Genomic DNA, 13024 nt, shown 5'->3' with positions numbered 1-13024 from the left:
CTTTTGTGTTTTCTAAAATATAACAATTCCCTGCTTAGTTTTCATTTTTTCTAAATTATAGTCTTAACCCCTCGACAGTCTGATAAAATTACGAATTCCGATGGAAAATTGTACAGTTTTCTTCCCAAAATTCTTCCATACGGAATAGGAAATGTTAAAAAACGTCTTAGAATTATTTTTTTAATAATTACGTGATGTACGATAAATTTTGAAACAGTGGACGCACAACACTACGATGCAGTCCGGATAGCGATATCTTGCCTGTTCTCTGATTTTCGATCATTGAGAAACCGCGTTCATTTCATAGACAAACAACTGAGAAATAGGAAAAAATTATGCAGATCCAAAGCTTTTATGTATAAAACTTTGCGCATGTTCGAGCGTATCGAACTCGGCATTCGTGTCAACGATTACACTGGAACGAAATCTCTCTGCACTTTAGAACTGCGAGTTTTAAGAAAGTTTATTATCATATAAAAGCTGATGTGTGCTTTTTCACGCCTTTTATCGTAAACCGAAGAATTCTAGAGCATAAAAAAAATATACATTTTTCTGATCGTAACTTCTCATTCTTTTTTTATAGACTGTCGAAGGACTGAACACGTTTGACGACTTTTCTCGCCGGCATCACAGCCGAGATAAACCGTAGAACAGTTAAAATAACGAATTTGCATAAATATTCGCAATCTGGCCACGATGCGCCGCTTAAATCTATTAGAAGATCGTTTCCTCGGCGACTTTGATCTCCATAGTTTTTATATAGAATTATCAAACTTGTGATTCTTTGTAGCAGCGTTTTCTTAACATTAGAAGTTATAGTTATAGGTATAGTTATAGAAGAACCGATAGTTAAGACGAAGCTATTTCAAAACCAGTGAAAATGACTGGTCTTTAAAAGATACCTAATAATACAATATTTTTATATTTATTGATTTATTAATTTCTTACAGAAGGAATTTCATGTTATGTAGTACATTCTCGGTATTATTAATCCAATCTGGGACCATGATCTTTAAACGAGAGTTGACACATTTATAAAATTGTAGAACCAGTCATTTTCACTGCTGTGGTATTTCTAGTGTTAGCATCTAGCGATCTAGCGATCGATCCGGAATTTTCCTGATAACTGATATCGTCATATCGAATGATAGGCAGTACAAATTTAAAAAGCGTGTGGCAAGTTGTACAAGACGTGGAAACTGGTTAATTGGGTTTCGATAAACAGATCGCAGGACCCTTTCACACTTTGACAAGTACCGGTCATTTTGACTGGCATTGGTATAAGTAGCCTTGATATAAAATTATTTCAGGTTTGAATACATAAAATACAAAATAAAATTCATTATATTATTCCTTTAGTTAACGTTGCGAAGGTAATTACACCATTGCGGAAAAAATATAACACGAAGTAGGAACTTTAAAATAAAATTGTAAAACCAGTCAATTTGACTGTTGTGGTAGTTCTACTGTTAATTAAATCGAACTATGTAATTCGAAGTTTCGCAATGAAATTACAAGCTTATCGTACGACGATGCGAAGATCGTTAGGTATCTCTTCAGCAAAACACGTGAAAGCTGTATTAATGGGATTCTATCCAGATTATTTAGCGCCAGAGACGCGAAACATGGCTCGTAGCACGCTTCCTCGGCACCAAGTTCACGAAAGATAAACCGACAGCTCTCGCTACTTGGCAGCCTAACGCGGATTCTAATTCGATTCTTCCGCGAATCGTGGCCGTAATAAACGCCGCTAAAATTGCGTCGAAGTATCGCAATTCGATATTTCACGTCGATTCTCTCAGCTACGCACAACTTATGCGTAGAATCCTTTATTTAAGAAAGCAATTCTCCACTGCGATGCGTACTGAACAGCAGACACATGGTATCTTCACAGAAGGGACGTTCTGAAAATGGTCCGCCAAACAAATGCGAAACGAAGGATACGCGTCATCTGAATTTTTGCATCTCAGTTTAATCTTCGCTGAGTCGTAATTAGCGTCTTTTTAAAAAGCAACATATGTATACGTACATCATGTTGTATGTTAATTAAAAACAGCTACTTCTAATACCATTTTTGGGAAACTTCAATTCTTCCAGGAATCATTTGTTTCTTATTTAGAGCGTCTAGGAGTAAGCCGTGGATTTTTATGGATTTGTGAGAAATGTAAGATTAATCGACGAAGTTAGGGACGTTCGAAAGATTTTTAGACGAATAATTATCATCGATGCACATTTTAAACACGTTCCTCTCAGATCTGTTATTCCTCAACACGGCGTTCACGGTACCATAAAATCTACTCGACCAATTGGCTCAAGATTTGGTGTGAATCTTCCACGCATGTATCGCTATAGTCTGAACAAGAACGAATTCGATATCTTCCTTTTTTCTATTTATTTAAGCCTTTGAATGCTAAAGAAACATGGAGAAGGTCTACGATCGAACTTCATACGGTCGTCGTTCTTTTAATTATCGACTTTTTGCTTTCGTCCTAGTTTCGTGCTACAGCCAAACTCATCCTAATTAACAATCTTCTTGAGTTTCCTATTTTAAACAAGTAGAACGACCGCAATCGTGGACACCATGAGACGAGGTCTTTTTGTCAATTGCGTACGAGGGCATACAGTGCCATCAATTTTAATTTCTTCTCGACAAGAAAAATGACACATGCTATTAACATACGCAAAAATATACTCTGCAAGTTTCATTGCGAACACTGTTACAGTTTTCTTTGTAAAAAAAAAAAAAGTCGAACAACCTAACAGGACGTGTTTCACGTTGGAGTATCCTCTTGACCAAGTTAGAAACAAAGAAAGCTCAGGCAACAAAGATCTGCAATTAGTATACAAGCACCTAAGTCAAACCTGAAATTCACTATGTTATACTACGATATATTGTATCATGTTATTCATCGTGTTATACAGTATATTAATATCACGTCATATTTCCTTATATTTTGTTACAATTATGTCAAATGCGTACGTTTGTAACGGAGATCGTACTAGACTTTGAATCCCGTTGCGATAAACAAATAATAATAATAATATATAGCGCGAAGAACGAATATTTGACGAGAGTGGATTTTTTCAGTATTACGTATTCAGAAAAATACGAATTTCCATTAACTGCAGTTTTAGCTGTTCGAAACTTCCTAGTCAGATCGAAAGCTATTTACGATATGCGCTTCGTCTCTACCACTGATTCATCAATCATATCCTTTCTCCGCCTCCGAGGAAACCTCGATCATCGATCGTAACCGCTTCCAGTTGTCACAACAACCTCGTCCTAGTTATCGTCGACTCGTTAACCGCGGTTAATGGATATTAACCGCAATTTCAGAAATTTATTTTCTCCATCCTCTGCTAATATTCAATTACGCGGGCTTCGTTCACTGTAACAAATTGTCGATCGATTTCCCTTATAAATTGATGGCTCGAGCCTTGTAATTATTAGTTCTGCAACGATTTTTCTAGAATTACAGCTCACGTAGATGAGGAGTAATTGCCCGATATCGTCGTGCCGCGTGATCATCACAGCCTTTTAATCCATTTTATCTTTGATCATTGGTAATTAAATCCTTCGGACGGCGCGATAGATTTAATTGAAATTAAATTTTCGACAATACGCCGATCGAACGATAACGTTTCGATTCTCGCCACATCGAGTACATCGTTGTTGCTAAGATTTAACAACTGTTTTTATTTCCGATGGAAGGTCCGATGGAATTTCTTCGGTCTTGTAATATATTGCAGCAAGGTGGTGGTTGTTTCTTTACTCCTGCCAATAAAACATATCAGTTTTAATCCTTAGGATATTTTATTGCTCCTTTAATAATACAGCTTGTCGAGAATATTTGTAATTGAAAAATGATGTTCGCTGGCGTTTCATTACTCAGTTTCATAGATATCATTTGTCATACGACTCTGTTCTCTTCTATTTCCTTCATCGTCTATCACATCCTGACGGTGTGTTTCACTCCACCCAATAACTTTTCCTTATTGAATGATGCCAATCTATGTAATGCGTTGTTTTATTTAATTAAAGGAATACGTTCTCGCCATTAAACAGATATCACCACGTCGGTTACGTTACTGGAACACGTACCAACGCTTGCTAACGAATCAATTAGAATCTGCTTCGATCTGCTTCTACAAATTTATTCAACCGTAAGAAAACAGCATAAACGACTTGAAACTTGACAGGAAATTTCAAAGAGTTACGCGTTTAATCTCGCTTTTCTCAAGAGAAAAAAGGCCTCCGATAGATTTTCTTCGACGCTAGAACTTCTTTCGTTGATATTCCTGCGACGCAGATTTTTATTTCTGCGATATCTTACACCGATTCGTCTTTAGCCGAACGTATTTGACCAAAAATCGATAACAAAATAGAAGGCGTGAAATCCGTCGAATACAATTTTCCGTTTTAATCGCAAGCGTGAACCGCTGACACGACGATCGCGCGATGCAAAATCGTTCAGCGTCGTTCCACGATTTCTCAACCTTGAACATCGATTGAACTTCGGCGCGACCGGAGAGCCGTGGACTTGGCTCGGTTCGAGCTCTTTCTCTTTCGAGAATCTGGTCACGGGGAAACGTTTACCAGGTCGACCCATTCATGATATTTGGACGATCGAGGTATCGCCATTTGGACGTTGGCCAGGCGAGAATCGCGACACTGTCCCTTCCGACGTTTCATCTGGAACCACGTCCCATCGTGTCCTCCTCCTCTCTGTTCGTTTGTGTCGACGTCGATCCGTTCTCTTTTCCCCGTCAGTAAAACGCGTCTAACTAAATTTAGAGATCTGTCGAGGGTGTCTGTGCCGATCCTCTCGTCTCCGCCACGGATCGCGCCATCGTTTCGAATGGAACGTCTGTTCGCGCTTTTCAAGTGCGACGATGCCGATGGAATTACGTTAATTATCGATCATTAATCGCTAATTTGATATTAGATGTATGTACGTTTTATATGCTGTTATATGGTTTTATATTTTTTATAACACTTTGCATCTTCTTCGTTTCGTTGTTTTTGTTCGTATTTTATTAGTTGCTAACTCTTGGTAATTAGGTTCTATTTAACTACTCGTTACGAAACTCTTCGTGGCAAACAGTGGCTTTCTCGCTTTTTCTACCAGACACCTTGAAAGCAAAATAGCGAAACCAAGCTGAGGTAAAGATGGTTGTATTTGTAATAAAATTGCAGCTTCTACTTGAGTATCATTCAATTATCATTCAGTCGGTTACTTATCAGTCATAAAGCAAAATAAAATGAAATAATTGTAGGAAGAATTTCAATGTTTCATTTTAATTTAATCATCACGTGGCATGAAATTACTATTGGTATTCGACTGAGTAAATTTCGGCACGTCGAACGTACTTGTTTGAACGTCGAACGATTATGACGAGAATGTACCAAGTATTCTTACTGAGCCTCGAGGTACGTACATTTAACATTTATATTTCTTATATTTCTTAGATTTCATATGGTTTACGCGTATTAGAAATTTCAATCGATCGATATCGACGTTAAACGCCCGCACAATTCTACCTTGGGAAACAGACAATTTTTCCAAAAGTCGCATTTTACTTACCAAAATGGCAAACCGTATATCCTGCTCGATGTTACTCAGTTTCCCGACATACCTTTCAATGGCCACCCTAACTATTTCAATTAACAATTATTTCGATCTCTAGCGATAAACGTGGAAATCGTCGTTTTAATAAATTCCGCTTGCTGACGTTAGCTCCGTCACAGCTACGAAATTAGCCAATTTGCCTAATTTACGTCGTTACAACAGCAACAGTCGCGAATACCTTGCAAAATGCTCGAAACGTGTCCGCAATTAGCCACGTTGAAAGACTATTTATCATCTGGTCTTTAGAAGCATAGAACGAATTCCATCTCGCCCACCATTTCCTGGAGTCGATGTTGCTGCGCTTCGTAGCTTCAGCTACTCCAGTTGCATCTTCGTCTCCTTGCTTTCTCCGTTTCTTTTGTCTTATCTCCAAACATCCTCGGCGTTCGTGTACAAACGACTAATTGTCCGTGAGAGCTCTCTTTTCCCTCGACGGAAGTTCATCGAGTTTATTGTCTTTGCGAGTTCCGTTCCCGCTTCTTTTTTCGGACACGCGTCCTCACGTGCTGTGCTTGATGCCTCGTGGACGTTCCCCGATTGTTTGACCGAGGAGACACGACACGAGCAAACAGACGACTCGTTACTCGCTGCTTCTCAATGTCCAAGCGAGCGTTTTGTTTTATCTTCGGATATTCGGATAGTTCCGGTTTGCGCATTGAAATCTTCCCGCATTTCGAATGGAAATAGCATCTTTTCTTTACTTTTCTCTGTTTCCGCGTCTGAAGATTGCTTCGTTGATTCTCGTATTTTCTTCTCTTTCTTTCGATTCTCCTATTGAATCTGGAAATAACGTTCAATAATACGCAGTCACTGCAATTGATACTCGGACGTTAAGTTCAATATTCAAAGGAGAAGAAGCTTCTTTTTTCTTCAAATCGAACGGAGCAACTCGAGTTTCTTTTTTGACAAGTTCGAATGATTATTTTAGCAAGCGATGCGTAAGAGAAATTTTGAAAACATCGCGATTGGTCGGGATCGCGAACGGGATAGCAAAGATCATTTTTTACATCTTTTTTTATCTGGATCTGTAAAAAGAATTTAAACGATACATTTTGAAGATTCACGGTGGGTTGTGTACGCGCTGAAAATTTCATTGTTTCGTCTTGGCAATAAAATTATATTAGTCACGCGTGTTTAAGAGAAATCGTTTAATTGCCAGAGACCAGCGGATAATTAAAGAATCCTCGATATCTTATCTTCTTTGCTTAACAATATAATGAAAATTCATATTACTAAACGTTACTTTATCTCAGATAATAAAAATTGTTAGAAAAATCGATCAGAAGACTTTCGAAAGCGTGAGAAATAGAAAATATCGATTATTGACTGGTAGAACGAAGTTCGATTTCTGCGTATGACATCACGCACGCAGCCATCTGTTTCGTTCCAGGCGCCACGAATAGCTACAAACATTCCGAGAGGCTTCTTTGTCTTTTCTCTCGATCCTCTCCTTCCTTCTTTACATTTTCCTCAAAGCTCGCTGCTTCTGGCGGGTTTACTCGGACGAAAGGCCATCCGCGAATACGAGAATCGTTGTAAACAATTTCTGGCGAGCAACTCGATCCTTCATTTTCTTTAATCCTTTGACTGACATCGTTGTGTCATATGCGGTCACAATAGTTTGAAGTTGCGTTTGAAATTAAATCGTTCAACTCTGATTCGTGTTCTGTATTTTATACCGGGTAGATCATTTTTGATATTAAACACAAAATAAAATATGCAGGTAGTATTTCCTAATAAAATAAAATAAAATCCACCAGCTTCGTCAAATCTTAAATCGACAATTTTTTTATTTTATCCAGTACGTTCCATTAATAATATTTCAATGGCCAAATTCAAATCAAATATATTCCGGTTGCCAATCTTATAAAAATAGTCTCCACGATACTTATCCGCAAAATTAAATGTACAAAAGGCAAATGGACATTAGCTATTTTTAAAATCAATTGTATCCCGATACAATTTTGTTCTACGTTTTATACGACGAATTGTCTTGATGAGGAAACTAAAATCATAGAATAGGGATATGGAGGTGGAATATTTCTTCAAAATCAATTAGTTTGTTCGAATTCTATTTTGAAATATCGTTCTACGTAATGATATTTCATCGCGACGTCAGTCTCTTCAATTTTCAAGATAATTCACAATAATTCTTGCTCGACGTCGGAATTAACAATTGCATAGTAGGCAGCAAATTCGATGATTGATCGCGTGTATGATCTACATAGCTAGAATAGGACGTGAGAAATCATAGTGATTTCGTTTGGGGAGCACCAGCCATTTAGTTAAATGGCAGGGACCTAAATATCCCTCGTTTGTCCACGCGAACGAGCTTCCACGTTTATTTATTCGTGTCTGGGGTGAGACGTGCACCCTTTTACAGTGCCATTATACGGTGGTTTGACTTTTCTTCCATTTTCCCGTTTATCCTCGTCGTCAAAGGATTTCTCCAATGAAGAAGCAATATACAATTTAATCCCAAATTATAATTTCCTACCGAAGCATTTCTTAAAATATCATCTATTATTTTGAGTTAAAACGTCACTCAGATTTCCAACATTTCGACTAGAAAATTTCTTCATTTATAGATCAAGGAAAGAACATCGAAACCAGCTGGCTACTGAAACGAGCAAAACTCTCGTAGAAAGAAGACTAAAAAGAAAACACCCCACTGACCTCACTAAAGAAATAAAATAGTGAAATTCCCACTGTGGATAGCCATCCACATGTTATTTAGCAATTAAGTTAGAAAAATTTACCAAGTGTCCAGCTGGACAAATTCTAAAGTACAAATTAAGTAACAAAGAAAATAATTTATAGATTCCTGTCTTGTAATACCGTTTCATAGTATTTCTGTTAAAAATCAATTGTCTCGTAAATTATATTACAACTATATTCGTAAGAACTGAAGTTCAGCTACTTGAAATCAATTTGTTTCTATCGACTTTTGATTCTATCCATCGCACTAAATATCTGTCTATGGCACTTAAACTCTGTACCACGGTATTCTTACTGCTACTTTGATCATCTACCAATAAATGTTATTAAATAGGTTTTGGAGTTCGATATTTAATTGATTCACACAGATTCAGCTTTTATATTCTGTATTTCACCACCATGTACAGCCATATGAACACACTGGATACACTCGGGTAATTAACACATGGCGGACGCCAAAAACAAAGAGCGTCGTTAGAAGTCGTACCAACTTTGCATGTAGGAACTAGTGATCATACCAACCTAATATTTTCCTCGACAATAAAGAGAATAAAAATTCTCCAGATTTGTCATTTACAGTATTTTCTACGAGCATCCTTCGATTATAAAACTTTGCTCGTAATCAAAGAAATTACGTTTTTAACAATTTAGACGCGTTCAACGATTGCTTACCAAATTTCTAAACCAAGATTGCGATAGGAATGTTGCAAGAGCGTAACGAAAGCGAGAAAGCAACGCCGAAAGAAATACGTAATTACCTTTAACGCTACCGTCGCGGACTTGCACGAATTTCACGCTTAATAAACCACGTGATCTGCGCAGCCAACGAAATTAAAAAAGAGAACAAGATTTTTCGATCGAGCCAACGAGAACTCGATTCCCGCCGGAAGCAACGTAGCGCTGTTACCTGGGCTACTCGTGTAATTTACGACTGTCGGTTTCAATCTCTATATAGAACGTTCTCAGTTCGTTCCACTAAATTAGCCAGCGACATTTCGCGCGGAATCATTGGAAATAATTATTATCGGCCGCGAGACCGTTTCGACAACGTTGAACCATGTAACGATCGCACGGAGCATTAATTCCGTCTAATAAATCTGCGGATCGTCTGAAAAAGCCTTCTTTGCACACCTTTCGCTGCGTTCGATGCTATGGAACTCTCATGGTTGTTGGCTCGTGAATAGCACGCGCCGCTCGTAAATTAATTCCAAAGTTTTCACGTGGTCAACGGCGGCAGCGAACGGCTGTTAAAATATTTTCAAACATGAAATTATACCGATTTAGTAGACGTACTTATTGTTGTCGACGATCTATGGCCCATTAAGACTCGTGTCTTTCTTTCGCCTTACAATTGTTGCCGAGTCTGAGTACGAAACTTGTATCGAATAAATTATAAATGAGAAGTACATTGAAAGAGTGTAAAGCAACGACAAGCAAGCCCCATATATACATATATATATACATATGTATGTTACCAAAAATCACTGAAATTGTCAAAAAAGAATTGCGATGCCTTTTGATGTTTAAAAATAAAAGTTTAGAAGACGCATACTTATTAATAAATGTACCGATACGCTGGAGATTTGATTCTAAAATTGGATCGTCTTGTCGATGATCTATGGCCCATTAAGACTCGTGTCTTTCGTCTTGCAATTGTTGGCGAGTCTGAGTACGAAACTTGTATTGAATAAATTATAAACGAGAAGTACATTGAAGAAATGTAAAGTAATGACAAGTCTCTATGTACAAACATATATACATATATATACATATTTATGTTATTAAAAATTACTCAAATTGTCAAAGAAGAATTGCGATGTCTTTTCATGTTCAAAAATAAAAGTTTGAAAGACGCATACTAATTAATAAATATACCGGCACGTTGGAAATTTGGTTCTTAATCTCGGAGTGAATTCTGTATGAAACTAATCCACGAAGATCCTAGAGAGCGCTTGACCGAACACCGTAAAAGCAACAATCAAAATCGATGGTTTACACCATAGCTTACAATTTCCAGACACACTAGCGTCTGTTTAGAATCGGCATAGCATTTCGTTACAGCCGGCCCTCGGTCAATATACTCTTAAAACTATTTTAATGAACTGAAAACAACTCTTCTTCTTATTTACACGACCAAGCTATTTCTGACTGCGCGGCTCACCTTTAAAAAACAAGTTCACCTCGACTGCTTCTCAACTAATTTAACGAACTGTTTCAATGTTCCAGATACACGTGCTCCGCAAACAGTTTCAGCGTAGCCTGAGCGCAGAAAATCTACGTGTATTTCGATCTACTTCAGCCGCGTTCCACGATTCCATCATTTTCTGGTGAGTCAATGCTCGTGAAAATATATTATGCTCTCACCGTCGATATGATTGTTACTCCGCAACGATAGCTACAAATGTGGCTGCACATTTTCCTAAATATTAATTAAAAATCAACGAACGATAGCTACGGACGTAGCTGCGTGGCTGCATGTTTTCTCGGATGTTAATCGAAAGCCAATAAACGACAGCTGGAAATATAGCTGCACGGCTACACTGTTTCCTAAATGTTAATTAAAAATCAATGAACGATAGCTACGAATGTGGCTGCACGGTTGCACATTTTCCTAAACATTAATTAAAAGTCAATGAACGATAGCTACAGATATAGCTGCGTAGCTGCGCATGTTTTCGTAAATGTTAATCAAAAGCCGATAAACGACAGCCAGAAATATAGCTGCACGGTTACGCTATTTTCTGAATGTCAATTAAAAATCAATGAACGATAGTTACAAATATAGCTGCGTGGTTACGCACTTTCCTAAACGTTAATTAAAAGTCAATAAACGATAGCTGGAAACACGGCTGCGTGGCTACACATTTTCTTAAACATTAATTAAAGACCAATGAACAGGCATGTTCCCTATCCATTTCCAGTCCATATAAAATCCGGCGATTTATAAATATCGCTCTGACCCTGGTGTTATTAAATTCACAAATATATATTTCGCTCTTAAAGTGGTTCTTCTCGCGAGCCAATGGAACATTCATGACGAAAGTAATTTACCGAGCGTCTTCTCTGTATCGAGATAATTGTAAATCGACGGGATGTGACGAACGGTCGACTTGGATTCCGTGGATAGGCTGGAGCCTAGAGTTGGCGCGTTAAATCTCCTCAAATATATCGTGAAACGGCGGCACCACGCTGGCGGAAACGCGCGTGCACGTGAGCCAACATGCAACAGCAACGTGGAAACAAAATCTGTGCGCGTTTACCAGACACGCGTCTATTTTTGAAACGGGCCGCCCTTCTTCGTGCTTCCCGCCGATTTTCTATCGGCGCTAGCCAGTTCGAATTCGTCGATAATTAACGCGTTCCTGAAGAAAATCCGATACAATTAGTCGACTGTAGGTGTCCGCCAGAAAGAAAAAGAAAAAAGAAGTTTACATTTTCACCAACAGAGTGGAACAAGACTTTGACGATGTGATTTTCTTTATTTTGAAAATTAATCTTTTTGGAAACATCGAGGAATTTACACTGCGAGATGAACGTCTTTTGTTCATGAACAATTTATAATTTGCATGTTAAGATCATTCGTTCGTTGTAATCGATTGAAATTTCGTTAATAAATGAAATTGCAGGATCATTTGTTTTGAAAGTGGTGCAAGTCCATTTCCTGTAATCTGTAGCCTGTCCAAACAGTCGAGGCACCAATAATCAAACACAAATGATAGCGAATATAATCTAACACTCTGTATCTGACATAATATTGCACGTACGAATGGGAACAAGTTGTTTTAAACGCGCTAATATACTGGGAAATTATTATTACATTTGTTACATTGCTGCTGGCGTGATTCAAGTAAATTGTTGTAATTAAATGTAATTATTGTTACGCTCAAAGCATTATTAAATTAACAATAATTTCACACTTATACCGGGTCGTATGAAAGTGCAAAGCCAAGATCAAAGGAAGTATATTGGCGTTATCTTGCTTTCTTTTCTCAATGAATAATCTCGAATTAACATTAGAATCTCACATTGGTATATTTACTACAGTTTAACGTAATAACATCGCGATAATTAATTTTATTATATTCATTTTCAAATGGATATTAATTTCGTATAGATATTTGTCTAAAATAATATAAAACAGAAACGTTAAGCGATAGAAATTTAACGAATTGTACAATTTGTGTCAGAAGTGGTATAAATTGGCATAAAAAAATTGTCAAGTTTATAAAAGAGATTAAAAGTCTGATAAATCCATTCATGTCCCTGAAAAATGATATTCATCTACTTAATTCTCAAGGAAGCTATTTATATAACGAATTTACATCTATGCTTGAACACATAGAGACGCGGACAAACCGAGTAAATGTTTATCAGGATTTTTCAATCGATGGAAGCGCAAACACTTCAATATTTCAAAACGAAGGAAAATAGACTTACACCGCTTTCAAAATAAACGGCCCATATTTTTGCGCACTATGCGAATTCTCTGCGTTTTCCTATATTTAAACTTCCCATAAATGCACCTGATTTTTTATCTTACGAGACGAGTATACAGCGTCAACCGTATCGAAATAAAATTTCGTCTTACATCTAACGTAATAAAACCGTTAATAAAACCTGTATTCGATATTTCCAAAAATCTAAATTTTAGAAAATCCGCGTAAAATTTGCGTGTT

General features: G+C 37.4%; 1 protein-coding gene across 6 annotated transcripts in view; it reads right to left on the bottom strand.

Moving 5' to 3' along the window:
* LOC100643345 (fibroblast growth factor receptor homolog 1) overlaps window positions 1-13024 on the bottom strand; it is a 110595-nt gene that overhangs the window by 8914 nt on the left and 88657 nt on the right. Inside the window, exon 1 of one of the 6 annotated variants that reach the window (XM_048412699.1) lies at window positions 4598-4625. The exons of the other annotated variants lie outside the window; for them this stretch is intronic. Within the exon in view, the coding sequence (XP_048268656.1) occupies window positions 4598-4610 (13 nt within the window). The 5' untranslated portion in view covers window positions 4611-4625. Of the gene's footprint in view, window positions 1-4597; window positions 4626-13024 lie in introns of those variants that run through there. 6 annotated transcript variants of the gene reach the window in all.

This window comes from Bombus terrestris, chromosome 15 (genome assembly GCF_910591885.1).
Source record: "Bombus terrestris chromosome 15, iyBomTerr1.2, whole genome shotgun sequence".
NCBI lineage: Eukaryota > Metazoa > Arthropoda > Insecta > Hymenoptera > Apidae > Bombus > Bombus terrestris.
This window is presented reverse-complemented; position numbering and strand designations above follow the sequence as displayed.